The sequence below is a fragment of the Hemiscyllium ocellatum genome, chromosome 2 (genome assembly GCF_020745735.1).
Source record: "Hemiscyllium ocellatum isolate sHemOce1 chromosome 2, sHemOce1.pat.X.cur, whole genome shotgun sequence".
NCBI lineage: Eukaryota > Metazoa > Chordata > Chondrichthyes > Orectolobiformes > Hemiscylliidae > Hemiscyllium > Hemiscyllium ocellatum.
This window is the reverse complement of record NC_083402.1, coordinates 66154092-66181081: the sequence shown is the minus strand read 5'-3', so window position 1 is coordinate 66181081 and position 26990 is coordinate 66154092. Positions and strand designations below refer to the sequence as shown.

The following is a 26990-nucleotide window of genomic DNA, read 5'->3' as shown; positions in this document are numbered from 1 at the left end:
CCCTTTTTAATATACTGCATTGGTCCAAAATTATGAAACTGCAAAGATATTAACAGGAGTATAGTGGTTCTGTTACTAGAGAGGAATCAGAGTCAAACAGCCCAAAAACAGACCCCCCTGTCCAACTTGTCCATGCTGACCAAGTTTCCCAAACTAAACAAGTCCCATTTGCCTGTTTTTAATCCATATCCCTCTAAGTCTTTCCTATTCATGTATCCATCAGAATGTCTTTTAAATGTTGTAACTATACCTGCATCTACCACTTTCTCTGGCAGTTCATTCCACACATGAATCACCCTGTGTAAAAAAATTGTGTCTCAGATTCCCTTCAAATCTTTCTCCTGTCACCTTGAAATGATGCCTTTAAGTTTTGAATTCCCAAACCCTAGGAAATAAAGACCTTTTCTATTCACCTTACTTATGCCCTTCATGATTTTATAAAACTCTATACTCCAGTGAAAAAAGTCCCAACTTATCCAGTCTCTCCTTATAACTCAAACTTTCCAGACCCAGTAGCAATCTTATAAATCCTTTCTGCACCCTCTCTAATTTAACAATATCTTCCCTTTAACAGGGCAATCAGAACTGCACATAGTGCTCTAGCCCAATGATCTGATAACAGCTGGAAACTTTAAATTCAACTAATCAAATAAATCAGGAATACAATGCTATTATCGGAAACGGTGACCATGAAATTACTGGATCAAGTTTAATGATCTATTTATCTGGTCTAGCCAATACATAATAATGAACTTGATACTTAATGGTCTAGTAAGTCACTCAGTTGTACCAAATTGTTATGCAAAACTCCTTAAGAATAAAATTGGACCGATTACTCAGAAATGATCTAAACATCAAGCACAACAAAGGTACAACTTTTCCTGCTGACCTGTGAAGTCCTTATCTGTAACATCTGAGGACTTGCACAAAACTTATGAATGATAACTATCAAGTTAGACTAATGGAATGGTAAACAATAACAAAGACCGAAAAAGATCCAATCTTTGTCACCATTCCTGGGCATGTCTTATCCCACTGTCAGGACAGATCCCATAGACATGACGGCACAACAATATACAGTTGCATGAAATGTCTCTGGGAATACTCAACATTAACTAAAATATAATTTTCTTTCACAGCAAGAATTATACTTGGCAGAATTCAATGCTGATTTATCTTTGCCCCCTGACATTTGATCCCCATGAAGTCATATGACGTGGGGACAATCATAGTCGAAGAAACCTCCTGTTGATTATCACCTACTGCCCTCCTTTGGCTGATGAATTAGAATTTTTTGTTAATTATGCTTGGAAGACCACTGAAAGATCAGGGCACAGACTGTGCTTTGAATGGATGATTTGAATCAACTAGTAAACGTAGTGGTCACACTAACAGTTTAACTGACCTTACAAAGGACATGCTAGACCAGGCCTGCAAAAGCTGGAGGGAAAGTCTTCCTGACTTCTAAAGTTCAGGTATCATTTGTGATTCAATTGGTTTCATTTTGCTGCTGTTTACATTCTGGCTCTCTGTTCTCAAATCTTCTTTCACTAGTTTTATATCTACCTGCATCAGTTTCTCATAAAAACATACTTCTGGTCCCCTCTATTCTTCTACTGTCTCACCATATCCCAGTTCCTTGAAGGTGCTGTCTCCTGCCAAATCTGTGCCCATTTTCACTGAGTCATACATTTAGGTGGCTCCAGTCAGGTTACACAGTGCCACAATGGCCCTTATCAAAGTTACAAACCAGTAAAAGCCACAACAATAATTGGACGTGAACATACTGGACATTCAAGAGCTTCATTTTGAAGTATACAAGCTCTGTTATTATGTTTCATTTGAAATTTTAGCAATTTTTCCTTCTGGATTGAAACTGTGGCAATGGCAAACTGCTTGTCCTTCTTGACTGTCTGTAACTTTACAGTTGTTATTTTACTCCCCTTATTTCCCTCTTTGGCAATGGCAGTGTTAATCAAGCCAAGAACATACCCCATACTCCAGCTCAAATAAATGGAGAACCATCACATGATCCTATCCTAAGGAAAACATCCCCATACACTTGTTGATTTTTGGGATTTGCACTCAGAATTATCTAATAGTGATATTTTATAAGTATTTTTTATATTGTTTAGATATGATATATTAGTAAATTAGATAAAGACTGTGATAACTGGGGAAGGTTCAGTGATACCAGAGGACAAACAGGCTGCCAGTGTGGAATGTTACGGTCTTGTTGAAGTGAGGGGGGGAAGCAACCTACTATATAGTTGCCTTGTTAGGTAACTCTTCCCTTGGTCATCCTCCTCTCCTTCTGGTCTGTTTTCTATCTGCCTGGTGAGGGCCACTCAATGAAGACTGCTCTTTGGACACCTACTGATGAGAAGTTCCACCTACCAGATCAGCTTGATGAAAACTCCCCAATAACAGAACTTGTCTCACCCCGGTGTGGTATAGCTAAGTAACTTCCCAAAATTCCATACAAAGAGAAGAATTACATAAAACAGGTTATAATTCCTATTGAACCAGCATCACTAATTCATCTGATGCTAAACACAGCCTATTGTCACTGTGTTGTTGTTGAAAGCAAGTATTTGTTCTTAGAAAGAATGGTAAACTAACTTTCAGATGAAGGCTGGCAAGGGAGTAATGGTCATCCAACATCATGATTGGCTATCCCATGCACAAAGAGCAAAAGGTGGATATGGCCTATTCTATGTTTAGTCCCCGTTCAGATATTCCACTGTGGATCTTACCTAACCTCCATCCTGGTAAACTGTGGAATCTAGATCCTGAACTCTTTTGGCCCCTGTGTGTGTTTTTTTCCAATGCAGATTTGGCTTCTTTAACTTCCTTGGCCACAAAGTGGTTATTCCAGCACTGGTAAAAAATGAGGTCTGCAGATGCTGGAGATCACAGCTGCAAATGTGTTGCTGGTCAAAGCACAGCAGGCCAGGCAGCATCTCAGGAATAGAGAATTCAACGTTTCGAGCATAAGCCCTTCATCAGGAATAATTATTCCTGATGAAGGGCTTATGCTCGAAACGTTGAATTCTCTATTCCTGAGATGCTGCCTGGCCTGCTGTGCTTTGACCAGCAACACATTTGCAGCTATTCCAGCACTGGAACTGGCCAAACCCAGCAGGCTTCCCCTGCTGCCTTCTATCCTAAATAATCCTTTCAGATTCTTTTGATACTTAAATCATTTTTAGGCTTACTTCACGAAATATGGGCGATGAAAGACTCACCGCTCTTGCTCATTTCTTGTTCTTTTGAATTAGGGGCAGGCAGGCTGTGTTGTGGTACTCAATTGTCTGAAACTCTTTGGCCAATGGGCATGAGACAACCACTCATGATGTTGGATGACCATTGTTTCCTTGTCTGCCTTCATCTAAGGATTAGTTTACCATTCATTCTAAGAAAAAATACCTTTTCTCATGTGACAATACTCTGGCTTTAAGAGATGTATTTTGCCCTGTTTTTCTTTAAGAGAGATTGTGTAATAGAGGTGATGAGCAGTAAGTTCCAACCCAATAAATAGCTTCTGAAGCCTTGGGAATTCTTTTTAAAGTTGGAACAATAGAGTCAGGCTTCCCACAGAACCAGGGTCTTAGTTTATCTTTCAGTAGTTGTTGGGGCTTTTGAAGTTGGCCGTGGAAACCCTCTCTCTCTATATATACCAGAATTTTGTCTCTCTGCTGACAGAATCGCACGTGAGAATCTATTTTACTGAACCTACCTTTGCCAAAGGTGCATTTATGGGATGTTACTATACTGGAGCAGTTGCTGTTTAACAGTTAATTATCAATTACTCTTAAGTTTTCATAAAAAGTAATTTATAATTTTTCTTTCTTTTGTTTGTATTTTAACTAGATGCAAGAATAAATTCTATTTTACTTAAAGCTAAGTAGTGTGACCAATCAAATTATATCTGGAACACAGCACTTTACACTTGCCTTTAAATAAGATAAAAAATAGGTTCCAGGCTATCTCCTTGATTTTTGCAGGGGACTCATTCAGGTCCATAACATTCAAAACAGCTGATATTGAGCATATTTAGCATCAGATAAATTGGTGATGCAAGTTCAATGGTAATTATGACATCTGTTTTTTTGTAATTCATATCTTTGTTTTCAATATGGAATTTTGGAAAGTTAATTAGCTATGAAATGAAATCTCATGCTACGCAGCAAGTACTAGGAAAATTTAGTTAAGGAACTCCACTATTCACCACATTATATCCAATCTTCCTCACTCTTGATCACTTCCATGACATTAGCAGAATTGCAACACAGACAGAAACTACAACCATGAGTTTGGGTCAATTCTTTAAGTCAACTGCTTACCATCTGAGTTTGGGAAGCAACATTACTGGCTGAGTGAACTGCATACCCAATATTTATTAACAACTGCCTTTATTTTATCAATATATAAAATTAGTAATAGGTACTGAACATTCCAGTGCCACACAACACTTTACATCGGAATTATTTATTTGCTAAACATTTTCTAATATTAGTAGTTGGAAAGCTTTTGCAAAAAACTCCAGGAAGTAATCTCCACTTGAAGAGGCAAGGATTACTCAATTGTAGTCAGAGTGTTTTTGTTGCAAACTGGCTTAGCAGCAGGAGGCAGAGGTCAATAGCCAAAGACTGGAAGCCTGTGTAGTGGCATACCGCAGAAGTCAGCTTTGGAACCTTTGCTCCTTGGTGTTTACATTAATGATCTAGCCACGAAATGTACAAGATTTTATCAGTAAGTTTGCAGATGGACTCAAGAGTCATACAGCATGGAAAATGCCTCTTCGGTCCAATTCGTCCAATCCAACCAAGTTTGCCAGTCATACCTGCCTGCGTTTGGCCCATATACCTTGAAGCCTTTCCTATCCATGTGACTGTCCAAATGTATTTTAAATGTTGCAACTGTACCTGCACCTATCAGTGCCTCTGGCAGTTCATTCCACATACAAACCACCGTATGTGTGAAAAAGTTACCCCTCAGGTCCCTTTTAAATCTTTCTCCTCTCACCATAAAAATATCCCCTTTAGTTTTGAACTCCCCAACGCTAGAGACAAGACCTTCACTTATTATCTCCAAAAGATAGTAAATAATGGACAATCTATTGAACCCATATGACTTGTAAATTGTGAAGGCTTCCTCACTTTCATCAAGAAAACAATGAGGTTTTTAGTACAATATCTGTCAATTGCTGTCAAATCTGAAGGAATTCAAATTCAAATAGTTAGTAAATCTAAAAGAAAAACTTAGTCTCATTAATTGTGGCCATGAAGGTACTGGACTGTCATAAATGGATACCCAGTTCGCTCATGTCTTTCAAGGGATAAAGTCGATCATCCTGATCTGGCCTGTAACTATATAACTGTAGGCTACTAGCAATGTGATAGATTTGTAACTGACTACTAGCAAGCCATACACTTGTATCAAATCACTCCAGACAATCTCACTAAGAATAAAACCAGGCCAACTACACAGTGTTGCCGAGGGACTGAAATCACAAAGGTGCACCCTGCAATCCATGTAAGTAAAGTCCTCCTCACAAACATTCTGGGACTTGTGCAAAAGTTGGCAGAGCTATCTTACTGAATCATCCATGACACCCAAGGTCCCAGACTCCTTCATCACCATTCGTACACGTGTTTAGTCTCACACATATGGCAGTTTCAGGATATGTGATACTGCAACTCTTAAACATACAAGAGCACCCCAGGGTTCTTAAAATTGACCCTAGATCCCACAATGTCTTATGGCATCAAATCAAACATGGGTAAGGAAACATCATTCTGAATAACATCTACTAGAACTCCCAGCTGATATGCTCCTCCATGTTGAATATTATTTAGAAGATGCCTAAGAGTAACAGAGACACAGAATGGATGGGGCCTTCGATATGCATCATCAAGGATAGCTTGATAGCACCATTACTGACTGAGCTGACTGAATCCTAAAGGACATATTTGCCAGTTTGGGCTTGTGACAATTGAGAGAAGATCAACAGAGGGAAATAAATCACCTTGATTTCATAAATCTAGCTGTAGCAAATGCCAGTCTATAACAGTATTCTATGAATACTTCAACTACTGCACAGACTTTGCAGAAACTAAGTTCCAACTTTCCAAGGAGGGTATCTTCCATCATGCTGTGTAGTATTAAATGCATCGCATTAAATAGAATAGATTCAGAAGAGATCCAACAGTTTAAAACTGGGCATTCAGGATGCATTTTGAGCCATTAGCAGCAGAGGAATTATAATCAACCACAAGTTGTAACCTCATGGCCCAGCATATCCCCTACTCTACTCTACTCTGCTCTCTAGATATTAATCAAAGAATTGCTAGGTTAACTGAAATTAAGTTAAATTAATTGAAATGAGGAGAAAACACGTGAAGCTTGATGATGGCCTAATGTTTTGAAATTCCATTGGTTTCCAAGTGTTTCTGTGTTTAGCTGAAGGGATATGTGAGTATTTAGATTGTGTAATAACTCAACAACAATGGAATGAACTGTCACAGCAATCTGGATAAGCTGAACTTTTGTTTAAAACACACAGTGAATCAGATATGATAATGTAGATTATTTATCAGCTGAATTTGTGATTGTCATAGAATTGTGCTGAGTAAATATCATAGTTATTCAGAAGTGGTAAAAAGCATGAGGAAGCTAAAGCGGAATCTAACATTCATTATGTCCACAAAAATGGTCTCTTTCCAGGGAAACACAGACAAGTCTTAATTAATATGGTCTTAATTGAATTAATTGATCAAATTGAGGTAGATGAGACATTCGTGATGTTTTCAGTGATGAAACTGAAGACTGGATAGTTTAAATTTTGAATAAACTGCTTATTTGTTTGGCTGTATTCCTGATGAAGGGCTTTTGCCCGAAACGTCGATTTTACTGCTCCTTGGATGCTGCCTGAACTGCTGTGCTTTTCCAGCACCACTAATCCAGAATCTGGTTTCCAGCATCTGCAGTCATTGTTTTTACCTGTTTGGAAAAAGAGTCAAACCAACAGCCATTGCAAAATCCATTGCAAAATACCAACACAATTCATCTATCATTTCTTTGTTTTTCAGCATTAATTATCCAGTTTCACTTCCTAAAGGACCAATACTCACTTTGTAAACACTTTTCTTCCATAAATATTTATAGATTTTCTTGCTATCTTTTTCTGTTCTTATACATCCAGCTAACTTTCTCTTGCACTAATTTTTTTTTGTCATTAGTTTAACTAATCTTCACTTTTTTGTAATGTTCTGTCTAATCTTCTGCCCTGCCTCCTGTCTTGGCACAATTTTATGTTTGACATTATTTTATATTATGAAGTTTGACACTATCGTTAACATTTCTAGTTAACTACACCTGATGGATCTGTTCCTTGGAATTTTTCTTACTCATTAATTATATATCCTATGTATTTTGTCTGTCAGAGTACTCCATTGACCTTTAACCATTTTTGTCAATTCACTTTAGCTGCCTCTGCTTTCACGTCCTCATAACAGACCTTATTTAAAATTAAGAGAGGAGAAATAGTCTCAGACCCTTTCCTCCCTCAATTAAACTGAATGTAAAATATAATCCTAATCTGACCACTACCTCGGGGTGCCTTCACTAGCATATCATTTATTAACCCTGTTTCATTACACACCACCTGGTCAAGACCAGTGCCAATAGTATAACCTTGGCAGTGGTTAGCATGCTGCCTCACAGCGCCAGAGACCCGGGTTCAATTCCCGCCTCAGGCAACTGACGGTGTGGAGTTTGCACATTCTCCCTGTGTCTGCGTGGGTTTCCTCCAGGTGCGCCGGTTTCCTCCCACAGTTCAAAGATGTGCAAGTTAGGTGAATTGGCCATGCTAAATTGCCCGTAGTGTTAAGTGAAGGGGTAAATGTAGGGGTACGGGTGGGTTGCGCTTCGGCGGGTCGGTGTGGACTTGTTGGGCCGAAGGGCCTGTTTCCACATTGTAAGTAATCTAATCTAAAACCTGATGTCCCTTCAGCTCTAGAAAACGATACTCTAAACATGCATCCAAAAACATTATCCGAACTCTTCAGCTTTGCTACCTCTGTCCTCCTGATTTTTCCTAGTTGATTTGTGAACATTTTCCAGAATTATTGCTGTACCTTTCTGACAAGCTCTCATTATTTCTTCCATTATGCAGCACCCCCCCCCCACCCCCCCACGTAGCCACTGTTAGAGGGCCTGTACACCATTGCCACAATTAACTTCTTACTGTTTTCATTTCTTCTTTCTACTCAAACATCCTGATTTTCTGAACTTAGATTATCCTCTTTGTTATGCTAATACCATCATTAACTCCACATTTTCTTAGCTTTCTACTCTTTTTTAAAAGAATAGAAATCTAGGAAAAGATGGAGTAAATGATGTTTCCTGTACTTTTCAAGATTCAGGTTTCAATTCATGACACCCTGTGGCCATGTTTATGTGATGGCTATTGAATTGTATTTATTCATTTTTACTTGCACTCTCAGTTCATCTGTTTTGTTTTAAGTGATGCATTCTTTCAGATATGGAGCTGATAATTTTAATTCTTTACTCTCTTTGAGAGTTCTAATATTATTTGTTGATTGACTCTTTTTCTGTAATAATACCTCTTTGGCCTTTTCTCTCCTCTTTGGTTGATAAGATCTTCCTAAATTTGATCGCTTACACCCATTATTTAGTATAAAATCCTCTTTATTTTTCTTGTTGTGCAGATGGCAAGAACCAACAAGATCTGGACAGTATCTGGGCTTAGGCTGACAAGGGGCAAGTAACATTTGCACCACGGGAATGCAGGCAATGACAATCTTGATTAAGATACAATCTAACCACTGTCTCTTGACATTCAATAATGTTACCATCACTGAATCCTCCGCCATCAACATTCTAGAGGTTACTATTGACCAAACTGCATTTCTCATTGGAACAGCATGGTGGTTCAGTAATTAGCTGCCTCACAACATGAGGGACCTGGGTTCAATTCCACACTTCGGCAACTGTCTGTGTGCAGGCTACACGTTCTCCCATGTACATGTGGGTTTCCTCCAATAGTTGAAAGATGTGCAGATTAGGTGGATGGGACATGCTAAAATGCCCATTGTGTCCAGGGATGTGTAAATTAGGTGGATTAGCCATGGAAAATGCAGGATTACAAGGATAGGGTGGATGCTCTTAGGAGGATCAGTGTGGACTTGATAGGCCAAATGGCCTGCTTCCACAGAGTAGGAATTCTATGATGACATCAGCAGGTCAGAGACGAGGAATACTGCAGTGAGTAACTTATCTCCTGATTCCCCAAAACCTGTCCCCCATCTACAAGATACAACTCAAGAGTAATGAAATACTGCTACTTGTCTGGATGTGTCCAGTTGTAAAAACAGATGACATAAAAATTGATAGTGTGGTGAATAGTGAGGAAGAAATCCTTAGAGTATAATCCAATACAGTCAGGTCTGATAGATCGGCAGATCAATGGCAAATTTAATTTAATCCAGAAAAGTGTGTGGTACAGAGCAAGACAATAAATGGTTGAAGCCTACGAAATACAGAGCAGAGGCCTTTTGGAATCATAAGAGTTTTACAGCACAAAAAGACCCCCTTCAGCCCATCATGTCTACGCTCATAATAAAGCACCTATTTACTCTAATCCTACTTTCCAGCACTTGACCCATTTCCTTATTTACTATGACACTTTTAAGTGATCATTTAAATACTTCTTCTTTGAGGTTGTGATGGTCTCCACCTCGACTACCCTTTCAGGCAATGAGCTCCAGACACCCGCCATGCTCTGTGGAAATCATTCTTCCTTAATTCCCTTTACCTTAAATCTATGTCCCATGGTTAATGATCTCCCTATCAAAGGGAATGATTTCTTCCTACCTATCAATGCACTTCATTATTTAGTACTTTTAAATCAGATCCCCCTTCAACCTCCTCTGCTGTACGAAGAACAATGGCAACTTATCTAGTCTCAATTCATAGCAGAAAGGTTCCAGCCAAGGCAAAACATCCAGATGAATCTCCTCTGCACGCGGTCTAGTGCAATCGCATTCTTGCTATATTCTGCCAGCCAATCCTCCAGCTGTAGCCTAACGGCTTGCACAGCTCCATCATAACTTCCATGCTCTTGTATTCAAAGCCTTCATTACTAAAGGCATACACGCCATATGGCTTTGTAACCATCATATCCACCTATCTTGCTATTTTCAAGAACATGCCTACTAACAGCCTTTTGATTCTAGCTGTACAGGATGTTGGTTAGACCTCTTTTGGAATACTGTGTTCAGTTCTGGTCCCCCTGCTATAGGAAGAATGTTGTGAAATTTGACAAAGTTCAGAAAACATGTACAAGGATGTTGCCAGGGTTGGAGGGCTTGAGCTCTAGTGAGAGGCTGAATAGGCTCGGGCTATTCTCCCTACAGCATTGGAGGCTGAGGGGTGACCTTATAAAAATTTATAAATGCATAACTCTATGACTTTATATGCCTCCATATCCATCCAATTGACGTACTGTCCAAATATTTCTTAAATGACAAAATTGTACTTGCAATCACCACTACCTCTGTCAGCACATTGTCACCACTGTGTGAGAACAGACTTGCCCCTCTAGTTCTTTTGTATCTTGCACCTCTCTCCTTAAACCTATGTCCTCTTGTTTTAGACTCCCATAACAACATAGAGCTGTTGGCTATCTACCTTACCAATGTCAATCATGATTTTGTAGACTTCCATAAAAATCACCTCTGACCCCTCTACAATCTAGGGGGAAAAAAGACAGTCTACCCAACATCTCCTTATAACTCAAACCTTCTAGTCCAGGTAGCATTCAGTAAATCGTTTCTGCAATTTTTCCAGTTTATTAATAACCTTTTTGTAGTAGGGTGATCAGAACTTCATGCAGTACTCCAAATGTAGCCTTAACAACATCTTGTACAGCTGCAACAAGACGTCCTAACTCCTATACTCAACACTCTGACTGATAAAAGCAAGTATGCCAGAAGCCTTCTTCACCACCCAGCTAATTATGACTCTACTTTCGAGAAGCTATGAAACTGCACCTATAGATCTCTTTGTTCTGTATCAGTTCCCCATGGCCCTACCATGGACTGTGTAAGTCCTGCCCTGATTTGACCTATCAAAATGCAAACCTCAAATTTTTCTAAATTAAACTCTATCTGCCAATCCTCAGCCCACTGGTTCAGTTGATCAATATCTCACTGTATTCCCAGAGACACTTCTTCACTGTCCACATCCACAAACTTATTAAAGATAACTCCTAAATTCTCATCAAAATCAGTTACATAAATGCCGAATAACAGTGGACCTAGTACTGATCCCTGTGGCATACTACTGATCACAGGCCTCCAGTTTGAAAAACAACCCTCTACCACCAGTCTCTGTCTTCTACCTTCAAGTTAATTTTCCAACCAGTGGCTAGCTCTCCCTGGATCCTGAGAGATTTAGGTTTACTCAACAACCTACTATGTGGTACCTTGTCAAAGTCCACATAGACAACACCTACTGCACTGGCCTCATCTACTTTCTTAGTCACCTCTTCAAAAACCTCAATAAAATTCATGAGACACATTTTCTCATGCACAATGCCAAGCTGACTATCCCAAGTGAGTCCTCGTCTCTCCAAATGCCTCTCTAACAACTTACCCATCACAGATATTAAGCTTACCAGTCTACTGTTCCCAGGTATTGCCTGCATTTGCCACCCTCCAATCTTCGTGCACTTCACCTGTGGCTGTTGATAATACAAATACCTCCACTAGGCATCCTGCAATTCTCCTTGCCTCCCATAAAATCCTGGGATACACTTCAGTTACAGGCCATTTATGTACACTACAAACAAACAAGGGACTCAGCATAGAACCTGTCATACGTCATTGGACACTGTGTTCCATTCATAAAAACAACCTTTGTCACCTGCCACTAAGCCAATTTTGGAACCAACTTAACAAATCTCTTGGGCTCGTATCTTTTTGACCAGTTTTTGGTGCGAGACCTTGTCAAATGTGTTAATAAAGTCATGTAGGCTTCATCCACTACACTGCTCTCATTGACAGAGGTCAGCAGTGGGGCCTCAGCTTTTTAAAAATTGTATAAATGATTTGGATGAAGAGGTTGAAGGTGTGGTAGCTAAATTTGCTGATGGCATAAAATAAGGTAGAAAAATGAATTGTGAAGAGGTCATAAGGATCCCATAGGTTAAGTGTGTGGGCAAAGATTTGACAAATGCAGTACAATATGGAAAAAATGTGAAACTGTTCATATTAGCAGAAACAATAACAAAGCATTATCTTAAAATTGAGAGGCTGCAGATTTGAGATGCAGAAAGATCTGGGTGCCCTAGAATATGAATCGAAGAAGGCTAGTATGCAGATATAGCAAGTAATCAAAAAAAACTAATGGGATCTTACAGTTTATTGCAAGAGGACTTGAATGCAAGAGTTGAAAGATAATGCTTCAGATGTATAGGGCTTTGGTGAGACTATCTGGAGTACTGTATATCACAGATCACATATATACAGAAGTATATTTATGAGTTAGGAGTTCAGAGGTTTACTAACCTAACACCTGGAATGAGAAGACTACACAAGCTAGTCCTATGTTCTTTGGAGTTCAGGAGATTCAGAGGCAACATAATTGAAATAAAGAAGATCCTGAATTGACTGGATTGGGTGGATGTTGAAAGGATGTTTAATCTCATGGAAGAATCGAGAACTTGGGAGTCATCATTTAAAAAATAAGGGGGTCACCCATTTAAAAACACCGATGAGGAAACATTTTCCTCAGCCAGTTAAGAGCCTTTGGAACTCCTCAAAAGGCAATGGATTTGCAATATTTAAATACTTTAAAACACAGAAATAGGTAGATTCTTAATTACCAAGGGGATGAACGATTATCAGGGATATGCAGAAATATCAAGTTTCTGTTAGAATCAAATCATCCATGATCTTATTGGATAGCAAAATGAAGGGTCAAGTGGCCTCTCCTTGTTTGGATGTTTCTAGTCAACTCCTTGAAAAACTCACATCAAACCTGTCAGATATGATGCCCCTTACCTTGTGATGAAGTAGTAATTCCCTTAAACCTGAGCTATGAGACCAGTTCAAGACCTATCTTCTCCAAAGGTATGCAATAACATATCTGAATAGATTGATAGAAAATATCTACGAGGTTACTGCAGAATAGACCTTGGCTAAGTAGGTGCTTGATATCTTTAAAAAAAACACAATTGACTGAAGGGCCTCGTTCCATGCTATAAAACTCTATGAAGAAATATTGAATAGGTTAACTCAGTTATAAATATTCCGAAAAAAAACTCTTTCAAGCAGAGTCGGCTCAACGGATATTCAAAAACATTGTCCCATGTTCTCATGTGACAGACACATCAGCAGATACCATCCAAACCATCCGACCGCCTAATGGCCAATCAACTCGCGCCGTGCCTGATGATCGCGGTGTAGTGGCCTCGAAGCAAGTTCAACGTAGCCCCGCCTCATTCGTGTACGTCTCGTGCCGCAGGTATCACGTGGTACCTCCCTCCGGAATATGGCAGTGGGCAAAGTCAAGCCCCGCCTCTGTCTCATACCCATTGGTAGCTAACAATATGGCGTCACCTGCAGGCAGAATGACCGCTTCTGATTGAATGTGAGAGCCGTCAATCCAACACAGACCGGGAACGGCTCGAGCAATATGTGGGGACTTTCAGGCAAGTGAATGAACGGTGAGTGAGGGTGAACAGATGTTGATGTTTGGTCTCTAGTACCGAGAAGTGTGTGAATGATATAATACGGCTTTGCAAAGGCCTTTGATCTTGGTAATGAGCGAAGGTGGCAGTATGGTGTTGATGGTGGTACCCAGTGCTAGTGTCCGGTGATGGTGCCTGTACCAAGTGATGGTGGTGCTACCGTGTAGAGATCCTTCTGGATTCTTGTCAGTTGTGTGATTTTTTTTTGAATACAGGCATTTGTAGCGCTGACTGATACCGGACTGATTTGTTTTGTAGGTAAAGGGCTCGTGTCATTCTCTCCCAACAACATTTGGTGATCTCGAGTGCTTCGCGTCTACTGTTAAAAAGGTATTGTTGCCAGTTCAAAGTGACTTTTAAGGATCTTGTGATATGCAGGGGTAAACAGTGAGGCTGTTGCGCTCGAGAAGCAGAATGCAGCGTCCGTAAACGAAACAAATATAGAACATTGTGGAAATACCCAGGAGAGTACTGAATAGAAAGGGAGAAACCGAGTTAACAATTCAGGTCGATGACATTTCGTCGGAACTGAACTAGAGATGTAATAGGTTTTGTGCCGGAGTGGGAGAGACAAAAGGAGAGTTTGTGATACGATGGGATCAGGAGATTGAATGATAGAGAGTCTGTCTTACAGGACGAAGAAAACCGTGATGGGACATGAAAAGAAAGTATAAACCTTGTGCCGGTATGCTGCTGTCTGTCAACGAAAGTTAGATAAAAACTGAATTGCGCAAAGGCATGGACAACTTGCTAGGTTGCTTTTGCCCAGAAAGCGGAAAACCACTTGATCGAAAGTTGAACTTCCTTTTACCGACTGAGAGTCTCAGTGGAACAGTGCTGCAGATTAATAACAGAACTCTTAGTGTGAAAGCAAGGTGGAGATTTTAAAATGACAGGCAACAGAAGCTTGGGGTCATGCTTGAAAACTGAATAGAAGCGTTTGGCAAAAAAATCACCGAGAAAACCATAAGATGTAAGAATAAATAGTTCATTCAGCGCATCCGGTCGGCTCTGACATCTAGTGAGATCATTGCTTTTCTGATAATCCTCAACTCCACTGTCATACTTTTTACATGTAACCCTTGATTCCCTTACTGATTAAAAATCTGTCCGTTTTGGCCTTGCATATACTAAATGACACAGCCTCGCTATCCGTCTGCAGTAAAGAATTCTACAGATTCACTATCGCCTGAGAGAAAAAGCTCCTCTTTATCTGTCTTAAATGTGTCACCACTTATTCTGAGATTATGTCCTATGATCCTAGACTCTTCCACAAGAGGAAACAAACTACTGCATCTACCTTGAAGACCCCCTTAAGAGTCTTGAATGCTTCAGTAAGGTCTCCTCTCATTCTTTTAAATTCGAATGAATAGAAATCCGGTCTACTCAACACTTCTTCATAAGATCAACTGAATGAATCTTCTCTGCCTGCAATGCCAATATATTGTTCCTTAATTATTATTACTTTTCACAGTATTCCAGCTGTGACCTGATTAGTGTCTTACATAGTTCTCACACAAACTCTTTATTTTTATACTCCATTCTCTTTTATATAAAGGCAAGTATTCCATTTGCTTTACCTATCCACTGAATTTGGATGTTAATTTTTAGTTATTCATTGATGAGGACTCTCCTATCCCTCTGTTCTATAGCTTTCTGCAGTCTTTCTCTATTTAAATAATATTTAGATCCTCTATTCTTTCTGCCAAGGTGCATAAACTCACATTTTCCCACATTATATTCCATCTCATTCCAAGGTTTTGCCCACTTGGATATTCCAACAAAGTAGGCAAGATGGAGCTGCCAGAGAGGTAGACAGCATTCGGGCTCCTGCGCCCATCTGCTCCAATCTGGATGCATCTTCCCTTCTTTTCTTACCCATTTTTTCTTCTTTCTTTTTTCTTTTACTTTTTTATTTTCTTCATCTTCTTCTGTCCATGGCAGTGGAGAAAGTGACATTGCAGAGGAGGGTGACTGGAGTGGGACTCTTGGCGAGGTGGCAGCCTACCCTAGAAGCAGAGCCAAGGTCTCCTGGTTATGGTAGGCCCAAAGTGATGCAGTGGTGGTATGGAATGCCTGCAGCAAGGCCACAGGTGTTGACCAGGCAATGGTGCTAGCAGTGGAGGCGGGGACTCCTGGTTGCAGTAGGCCTGGAGTGGGAACTCCTGGTTATCAGTGAGGCAGTGACAGCAGCTTTTGGTTTCAGTAGGCCTGAAACCAGGACACGACATTAGGGGCCTGTTGGTGAGGTGAAGCCAGTGACGAAACGATGGCGCTTGAAGAGTGGTGACTCCAACATTGGGTCCAGTGAAGGTGGTGGAGCCATGGCAAAATAAGGCTTGTGGTTAGCTGGCTCAGGACCCACGGGTGAGGCAGCAAAATGAAAATGGACTCTCTTTCACCTATTCAAAATTGTGCTGGATTGTGGCAATAGATTAGATTTCCTACAGTGTGGAAACAGGTCCTTTGGCCCAACAAGCCCACACCAACCCTCCGAAGAGCAACCCACCCACACCTATTCCCCTACATTTACCCCTGACTAATGCATCTAACACTACGGGCAACTTAGCATGGCCAATTCACCTGATCTGCACATCTTTGGATTGTGGGAGGAAACCAGCGCACCTGGAGGAAACCCACGCAGACATGGTAGAATGTGCAAATTCCACACAGATAGGCGGGAATTGAACCCAGGAGCCTGGTGCTGCAAGACAGCAGTGCTAACCACTGAGCCACCGTGCCACCCATATAGTTGAAGCATTTCACTGTATTTTACTGTTTAGAGTCATTGCAGAGTACAAATGATAATAAATCATCATACATTAATTAATTAATTCACTTTCTTAACCTGTCTATATTTCTCTGTGTCATCCTCACGACTTACAGTCATAGAGTTATAGAGATTAGCAGCATGGAAACAGACCCTTCGGTCCAACCTGTCCATGCCGACCAGATATCCCAACCCAATCTAGTCCCACTTGTCAGCACCTGGGCCATATCCCTCCAAACCTTTCCGATTTATATACCCATCCAAATGCCTCTTAAATGTTGCAATTGTACCAGCCTCCACCACTTCCTTTGGCAGCTCATTCCATACATGTACCGCCCTCTGCATGAAAAAGTTGCCCCTTAGGTCTCTTTTATATCTTTCCCTCTCACCCTAAACCTATGCCCTCTAGTTCTGGACTTCCTGACCCCAGAGAAAAAACTTTACCTATTTACCCTATCTATGCCCCTCATAATTTTGTAAACCCCTAACAGGTCACCCCTCAGTCTCTGATGCTCCAGGGAAAACAGCCCCAGCCTGTTCAGCTTCTCCCGATAGCTCAAATCCTCCAAACCTGGCAACATCCTTGTAAATCTTTTCTGAATCCTTTCAAGTTTCACAGCATCTTTCCAATAGGAAGGAGACCAGAATTGCATGCTATATTCCAACAGTGGCCTAACCAATGTCCTGTACAGCCGCAACATGACCTCCCAACACCTGTACTCAGTACTCTGACCAATAAAGGAAAGCATGCCTTCTTCACTAACCTATTTCCCTGCGACTCCACTTTCAAGGAGCTATGAACCTGCACTCCAAGGTCTCTTTGTTCAACAACACTCCCTAGGACCTTACCATTAAGTGTATAAGTCCTGCTAAGATTTGCTTTCCCAAAATGCAGCACCTCACATTTATCTGAATTAAACTCCATCTGCCACTTCTCAGCCCATTGACCCATCTGGTCCAGATCCTATTGCAATCTGAAGTAACCCTCGCCTTATTTCATTATTTTGCTTCACCATCCTCAAACTTGGCTACAGTACAATCACTCCATCAAAGTTATTAATTTATATTGTAAATAATAGTGGATTCTTGAAACATTGCTACTAGTGCACCATTATCTCTGTAGATACTTCCTTTAATGACCTAGGATACATCCCATCAGGTCTAGGTGACTTCTCAATCATTAGTGCCATTAGTTTCCCTAGCAGTCTTTTTCTAATGATAGTTATTCTATTTATTTCCACTTGCCTTTACCGCTTAATATTTGGTCATTTTTGAAAGTTACTGTAGACTTTGATGTGAAGTGTTTATTCAGCTCTTTTGACATTTCATAGTTTCCCATTGTTTACTTCCTAAGCTTTGTTCTCTAAGACAGCCAAAGTTCACATTGGCTGCCCTCTTCCTTATATATACTTACAGAAGCTCTTGCTTTTTTTTTGATATCTCTTGCACGTTTCCCCTCAAAGTTTATCTTCTCCCTCTTAATTGTTTTTGGTCATCTTTTGTTTTAGTTTTAAAAATTTTCCCATCCTCTAGCTCACCACTAATTTTTGCCATATCATACCTTTTTTTTCTGTCAATTTGATGCTATCCTTCACTTTCCTGGTTAATCATAGTTGGCTTTATCTAGTTCCTAGAACGTTTCTTTCTTACTGGGATATACCTTTGCTGTAAGACATGAATTGTTTTCCTAAATGCCTGCCATTGTTCCTCAACTACCTTTGTTGCTAAACTCCTTTTCCAATCCACCCCAGCTAGCTCTATGCGCTTTCCTTTACAAATATGTTGATTTAAGCTCGGTACAGTTATTTCCAACCAAGTTCTCCCCTCTCAAACTGAGTGCTAAATTCTACAATGTTATGGTCACTGTATCCTCAGGATCTTTTATTCTTGAGATATTTATTATACTACCTCATTATATATCATCAAATCCAAAACAGACTGATCCTTGGTTGGATCCAAAACTTATTGTTTCAGGTAACTGTCTCAAATACATTCTCTGAACTCTTCCTCATGGCTACCTCTGCCAATCTGATTATCCCAATCTACCTGTAAATTAAAGTTATCCATGATTATTGTAATGCCTATCTAACATGTCTTCTATCTTCTGATTTATTCTCTGTCCCATCGTATAGGTACTATTAGACAGCCTATAGACTATTCCTTCCATTGTTTTCTTCCCCTTGTTATTTCCTCTCTGGATTCTGTGTCTTCTGATCCAAATAGTTTTTTGCTGTCATTTTATTCTATCCAGTACCAACAATACTATTACAGCATCCTCCCCTTCCTGCCAGTTCTTTTGAAAAGTCTTATATACCAGAATGTTTGGTTCCCAGCTTTGATAATTTTGTATCCATGGCTCCATAATGGTTGTAACGTAGGACCGTAAGAAATAGGAACAGGAGTAGGCCATTCGGCCCCTCGAGCCAATGCCTCCATTCAATAGGATAATTACTGATCTGACATTCCTCACATCTATATCCTGCCCTTGTCCCATCACCCTTGATTCCCTAACTTATCAAGAATCTATCTCTGCCTGAAGTGTACACAAGGACTCTACCCCCACAGCTCTCTATGATTATACCTATTCATTTGTATTGGTGCTGTTAATTCAGTTAATTTGTTCTGAATTGAAAATACATTGAAGGAAAGAGATATAAATTCTGTTTTGTTTTACATTTTTTGTCCTTTTCACCATGTTTACTGTTGTCATCCTGTGTTTTTATACTCTGTCCCTTTTTGTCCTTTTGCCAAATAGCTCTTCTGTATTACTACCATATCCTCTTGCTTTGTAATCCTTATTTCCCCTCTCAAGAGTGTGTTGCTGGAAAAGCACAGCAGGTCAGGCAGCATCCGAGGAGCAGGAGAATTGATGTTTCGGGCATAAGTCCTTCATCAGAAATCCTATTCAGTGTCTATTCCCCTAATTATACTGTTTCCTACCACTATTACATTTCTATCTGCACTCTCCATCAGCCTACCTTTGATCTCTCCCCATTGTGAGCAGCGGATACTGCAGACTAAATTAAAAGAAGTAAACATAAATTGCTATTTGACCTCAAGGGAGTGTTTGGGACTTTAAATAGTGAGGAGAGAGGAGGTAAAAAGACAGGTATTGCATCTTCTGCATTTGCATGGCAGCGTGCTACACAGATGGAGACTTGTTTTTCAGGTGACTATGAATTAAGGAGTGGTCCCTTCAAAACACTGAAAAGGGAAAATGTATGTTTTGTGATGAAAAGTATATAGTATGTATTTATAACTTTTATTTTTGGAATTTGGATTTTAAATCTACACAGACGGACGTTGGTTACTTTGTGTAGTGTTTTCTTTGAACAGAAAGCAGGTCAGAGAGACCCTCTGAAATAATGACTTAAATCCAACATTTTGTCAGAGAGAAGTGCTTCTGTACCCTTTTGATGTTAATGGAATCGCCTTTATATTTTTGTGTTTACAATAGGTAGGGTAACATTGTAAGGCTCTTAGCTCTTTATAAGATTCCAATTTGAGCATTTTTAAAAATTGTATTCAGAAGACTTTAGAAATTTTAGAAGTAAGTTTAGTTTCTCTCCGAGAAGAAGGATTTAGGGAAGTTCAGGGAACAAGCCACCTAGTTCCAGAGGCAGCCAGAGGAGATTGGAGGCGGTAGCAGCAGTGGCAATGGCATCGTGGCTTTGTCAGGTCAGAGCATGGACTTTGTTGATCAGAGTTGAGCGCAGCATGGCAAAAGCGAGCGGTGAGGGAGCCCTCCCCCTGTATCTGTGGTGGCGGTGTCAAGAACAGGCAGCTGAGGTCTCCCAGAGTGCGAACTAAGCAGAGGAGATTGTGGTCTTATTACAGCAAAGTGCTCAAGACTTTGAACTTTTAGTTCTATTTCTTTATTTTTCTAGTTTCTATTAAGAAGAACTTTAATGTTAACTACCACATTTCTTTTCTATGATATAATGCTTAACCTGTTAACTTTGTTTCTGTCTTTTACTACTTTGTAGCTATGTTTTTTTGTCCCTAGGTTGCCTTTATACCAAGATGGCACCGTGTGTGGTGACATTGTACACTTTTCACTGTATTCTGAATTGTACTTGAGTATGTGACAATAAAATCTAAATCAGCTGAAGGGTTCAGTTTGTGACATTTTCAAATCAAGAGAATAAGAAGTCTTTGTGTTATTAGAACTGAGAAAGTTTAGGCTGTCAGACCTGTAAAAAGTTAATGTTGGTAGATTTGACCTTGGCAAGGAAATTTTCAGGTATCAGTTAAGTAAAACCCTGCAGAGTTGAGACAGTGTTTAATTTTTCTGGGCTTGAGTCTGTAATGGATCATGTCGAGGAACATTTGAAACTTTGTTTTTCTGTGTGTTTTGAAATCATGTAATTTGTATATATTTGTAGGTTGTTTTGTTTATTTTATTTCTTCGTTTATGTAATAAACTTGTGCTCTATTGTTAAAGAAAATCTTCAACCCACTGTGATTATGTTTCAGTCACCGACCATTAACTAACTAAACAAAAACAACGTATCTGTCAAGCCAGGTTTCAGAATGGGATAGAAAATAGAACATGGAACAATATAGCACAGAACAGGCCCTTCGGCCCACGATGTTGCGCCGAACATTTGTTGTAGCTTAAGCACCTATCCATGTACCTATCCAATTGCTGCTTAAAGGTCACCATCTGACTTATCCAGTAGTACCACTGGCAGGAATCATAACCTTAGGAAAATGTGGGATCAATCTTGAGTGGCAAAAATGCTGCAAAATGATGGCTAGTTGCATGGGAGGCAAATCTTTCCTTTCTTTATTTCTTTTCTTGCCTCATCACTATTCCCCTTGAACATGTTTGTCTCAGTTTTCTGTTATTCAGTCTTTCTTCTCTTCCACCCTTTAGAAACTGACCTTGCTTTTGACCTTGCCCCAACCAAACGTATTGTATCCTTTGCCTTTCCAGAAATTTTAACCAGTTTCTATTTCTCGCTCTACAAATACTGCCTAAGTATTTTCAACATCTATTTTCATTTTAGATGGGTGCAATAATTGTGTTTTGGTTCCTTGTCATCTTGTCCCAATAAAAAAAAATCCATGAGTCTGTGTTTGCTGATCTTCAATACCTGATGTAAAGTCTAACTGACTACAGTTTCTTTTCAATTATACTTTTTGGTTTTCACTTATCTTCAGATGACTCCCAGCTCCCCACCATCTTTCTCAACTCTCCATGCTATTTGTGTGTCTTTGCTCTGCAACACGAAAACTTTTCATCAACATTTCCTCTGGCTTAACATTAAGGAGTCCAAAGCCATCCTCTTTTACCTCTATAATATGATTGACACCCTTGCCAGTAATTTCTTTCCTTAACTAGCTTTCAAACCTGACCCCCATGAACTGAACTACAGACTTAATGATGATGTCCACTTGGCTCTGCAACAATGCTGTCAACCTTGCTACTACCTCATTCGTGTTTTCATCAGCAGACTCAATAATGTCAGCATGATTACTGCTACCCTCCCATTTCCAACCATTCTTCACTTTTGGCCTGTTTTATTCGCTTGGATGCCCATTACCTGACCCAAAGTGCTGCTCAATCATCTCACGGTCCAGAATGATTTTAAAGTTCTGAAGAAGCCATACCAGATTTAAGATGTGAACTCTGTTTCTATCTCCACAGATGTTGCCAGACTTGCTGAGTTTCTCCAGAGTTTTCTGTTTGTTTCTTAACACTTTTCAAACAAATATTTGTTTACCCTACTGAATGTTTTTAACATGCTATTCAATGAGGTAGGATGCTGAAAGCGTAATATAAATTAAAGTTATTGTTACTGCATTGATAATGAATATCCTTATTTCATATTATGTTCACAAAATATCTGAAACTATTTGTCATAAATCACTACACAGCATTAATATTTTTTTGTATACTCATCATGGCTGGTGTGTGTTTGATTTCCTATTAAATTTGTGTTGTCTTCCTGAATGGTTTATTATTCATTTAAAATAGTTATTATTATAGCAATGCACTGATAGCTTCTTGCATTTCTTATTCCTTGTAGGACATACTATTCTCTCATTGTTTAAAGCTAACAACCAATTCCTTCATTTCATATTTCATTTCTGCTTCTGCAGTTTACTTTAGAACAGAAGAACATAAGAACGAGGAGCAAGAGTAGGCTCTTCGAGCTTGGTCTGCCACTCAATAAGATCATGGCTAATCTTTTCATGGACTCAGCTCCACTTACACGTATTTTCACCATATCCCTTAATTCCTTTATTTTTCAAAGTGTATCTACCTTAGTTTTATAAATGATTACTGAAGTAGCGTCAACTACTTCCCTGGGCAAGGAATTCCATAGGCTAACAACCCTCTGGGTGCAGAAGTTCCTTCTCCGTTCAGTTCGAAACCTGCTTCCTCTAATCTTGAGGCCATGTCCTTTTGTCCTGGTCTCATCTACCAGTGGAAACATCATACCTATTTCAATTTTATCGATTCCCTTTGTAATTTTATATGTTTCTATAAGATCCCCCCTCATTCTTCTGAATTCCAATGAATATGGTCCCAATCTACTCAGCCTCTCCTCATAAGCCAACCCCCTCAACTCCAGAATCAACCTAGTGAACCTCCTCTGCAATGCCTCCAGTACCAGTACATCCTTTCTTAAGTAAGGAGACCAAATCTGCACATAGTACTCCAGTGTGGCCTCACCAGTACCTTGTACAGCTGTAACATTACCGCCCTGCTTTTAAACTCAGCCCTTTTAGCAATGAAGGACAAATTTCCATTTGCCTTCCTAATTACCTGTTGTACCTGCAGACCAACCTTCTGCGATTCATGCACACAGACACCCAGGTCTCTCTGCAATTCAGCATGCTGCAACTTTTTACCATTCAAGTAATAATCTATTTTGCTGTTACTCCTAACAAAATGTATGATTTCACATTTACTAACGTTGTATTGCATCTGCCAAATCTTTACCCACTCATTCAATGTATCTCTGTTCCTCTGCAAAGTTTCACACTTTGCTGTGCCACTCATCTTAGTGTCATCGGCAAATTATGACACTGTACATGTAGTCCCCAACTCCAAATCATCTATATAAATTGTAAATAATTGTGGTCCCAACACTGATCCCTGAGACACACATCTCGTCACTGATTGCCCACCAGAATAGTATTCATTTATCCCCACTCTTTGCTTCCTGTCAGTCAACCAATCCTCTCTCCATACTAATACTCCACCCTTAACACCATGCATCCTTATTTTATGCAGTAGCCTCATGTGCAGCACTTTGTCAAAGGCCTTTTGAAAATCTAGGTGCACTACATCCACTGGTTCCCCATTGCCCATCTTGCTTGAAATGTCTTCATAGAATTCCAAAAGATTCGTGAAGCATGACTGCCCTTCATGAAGCCATGCTGCCTCTGTACACTGGGACAATTTATTTTGAGATTTCTTGCTATTTCTTACTTGATAATAGACTCAAGTATCTTCCTCACTACAGAGGTTAAGTTCACTGGTCTATAATTCCCCGTCTTTTGTCTACTTTCCTTTTTAAGCAGTGGTCTCACATTTGCTATTTTCCAATCTGCTGGGACTGCCCCAGGGTCCAGTGAACTTTGGAAAATTACTGCCAGTCCACCTGCTATTTCTCCCACCATCTCTTTTAGTACCCGGGGATGCATTCCATCAGGGCCAGGATACTTATCTATCCTTAGCTCCATTAGCTAATCCAGCACTAACTCTTCCATAATATTAATTATTTCCAGGAGCTCACCTACCTTCATCGCTTCGTCACTTACTGGCATGTTGTTAGTATCCTCCACTGTGAAGACCAATGTAAAGTACCTCTTCAATGCCTCCACCATTTCATCGTATCCCATAACTAACTGCCCCTTCTCATCCTCTAAAGGACCAACATTTACTTTAGCCACTCTTCTTCAGTTTGTATATTTATAGAAACGTTTGCTATCTGCCTTTATATTCTGTGCTAGTTTTTTTCTCATACTCTAGCTTACTTTTCTTTAAAGCTCTTTTTGTGGCTTTCTGTTGACTTTTAAAGTTTTCCCAATCTTCTAGATTCCTGCTGTTTTGGCCACTTTAATAGCCTGCCTTCTTTCCTTACGCATGGCAGATTACCCCTCCTCTTACGATCCGTCCTTCTCACTGGAATTTTACTGAGCTCTTTGAAAAATTTATTTGAAGGTCCTCCACTCCTTGTCAACTGTCATGCCATAACATCTCTGTTTCTAGTCTACTTTAGCCAGGTCCTCCCTCGTTCTATCATAGTCCCCCTTATTCACCCACTTTTCAAAAATAGGTTGAAAAAGGATATCAGAATATTTCAAAATGAAAGTAAAAATGCTGGCTGGATTCAGCAGGTCAATGATAAGCTATATTGATCAAGAGTTAGGGATCATGTCAATTATCTTCGAGCAGAACTGGAGTGGTTAAAGTTTTAACAGTTTATTAGCAAGTACAGAAGTATGCAAAGAAGGAGAGATAAGAAAGAATGAAGGCAGTCTGGATAAATTGCAGTCCAGGAAATATTAAATGACTAAAGGGATGAAGATGCAAAGCAAGGAATATATAATGGAACAAGTAAAGAAATAAAAGTTAAACTGAATACTGGGATTTTTCAGAGCTGCATCTTTTACAGGCAATTGACTGCGTATGAACGATTTGAAAGGAATCTGAAACATTATAACTGAGGATAAGAGGACACAAAGTAGTGGTAGTTGTTTTTAGAATATATGGGTAATGTTGACATTCTTGATGGAACCTTGACACATGCTGTCATGATGACTGAGAATCTAATGGAAAGGAGTAAGATTTTAACATAAGTTTTCCAAAGGTCAAATTTGTGTAGTATATGAACTTCCCCTTCTTTATAATTATTTTTGAATGAGCTATGGTAAAAGTTCTAAATTGAAGGAAACAACTGCTCCATAATTTTTAATGTTGGTGCTCTTCCAATTCAAAATAATTGCTATACCTCAAATTATTGCAAAACCATGATGGCTGATACCTTTTTTTAGCTAGTTCAATCTGCAAAATCAGACTTTCTACTTTCTAGGAAATTGTCCCAGCAGTCATTGTTACTCCTTCGATTAAGAGGTGGATAATGTTATTTGTAGCTTGTTCCTGATTGCAGTTACAGACTGTGATCAGCTCACCAAAAGCATCACTGGTGCCTGTGAGAGTTCAACCTCCACGTAACCAAACAGGATTTGTTTGAACCTAGCCTGATAATCTGATCACTGGGTATCAGGTGAAAAGGTAGAGTACTGAAAAAGTATGGTCCTTTATCCTAGTTGCCCAGAAATTAACTGAAATTTACATCATTATTTGGATATAAACATCATCTCCAATTTAATTCTTATTGCTCCACATTTGAAAATTACTTCCACCTGCTCAAGGGAGCTGATTTTCTGTAAATTTGTTTGAAAACTTTAATATAATCATGGTACTGTTCCAAAAAGAAGCTTGAGCGTAGTTGTTTGTGTTATGCTTTCCTTTGTACTCATGGTAAACTTACTGTATTTTGGAAAATCACAGATACTCCTGGGAGAAACATTTCCTTGATACTGAAATGACTAGTTTAATAACAAACTCTGAATGTAGGGACAATACATTCAATGTCTGTGATACTAAGCTGCTTGTGATCTAATTTTAATTTAATATTAACTTAAAACATTTTTGCTTGTATGTTTTACCAGTCTCGAGTAGGTAAATAGATAATAATTTCCATCCTTGAAAAATAACTTGATGTACAATTCTGAAGTTTGTGAGATCCGATTTATTGCTTAATTTAAAATTATATTTCAAATATTTGTTCTGCTAAATAACAAGACATTAAAATTGGCAAACATCTTGCTACATGGAATGTAATGTTGGAAAATGTGACATTATGGCTTTTGGGACGAAGAATAGAGTAGCTGAATATTATTCAGATGGAAAAAAGATTACAAAAAGCTGCTTCACAAGAGGATTTAGATCCTTGTGTATGAATCACAAAAGGCAAATGGTCTTTATTTCAAAGGGAATGGAACATTAAATATCGTTCAAATCTTGGAAGGCAGTAGTCATACCATATCTGGAATACTGTGAACAGTTTTAGTCTCCTATCTAAGAAAAAATACACAAGCCATGGGTGCAATCCAGAGAAAATTCACTAGGTTGATCATTGGCATCAGGGATTTTCTTATGATGAGAGATTAAGTATGTTGGCCTTGTGGTCATTGGAATTTGGAAGAATGAGAAGTGACTTTATTGAAACATACAAGATTCTCTGGGGGCTTGCCAAGGTGGATATGGAAAGTCACTCAAATAGATGTTTCCCCTTGTGGGAGAGCCTAAGATCAGTGGGCATAATCAGAGGAAGGAGTCATCCATTTAGTCCAAGATGAAGAGGATTTCTTGTCTCAGTGGGTAATGAATTTGTGGAATTCTTTACTGTGGAG

General features: G+C 39.4%; 1 protein-coding gene across 3 annotated transcripts in view; it reads left to right on the top strand.

Annotated features, from left to right (window-relative positions):
• The first annotated feature begins 13700 nt into the window (after positions 1-13700).
• Positions 13701-26990, top strand: part of stard4 (StAR related lipid transfer domain containing 4) — a 51153-nt gene continuing 37863 nt past the window's right edge. For 2 of the 3 annotated variants that reach the window (XM_060837329.1, XM_060837320.1), the window contains exon 1: positions 13701-13756. In XM_060837329.1, coding sequence (XP_060693312.1) covers positions 13750-13756 — 7 coding nt within the window. In that variant the 5' untranslated portion in view covers positions 13701-13749. Of the gene's footprint in view, positions 13757-14038; positions 14111-26990 lie in introns of all 3 variants that reach the window. The other variant, XM_060837338.1, reaches the window with a different exon arrangement.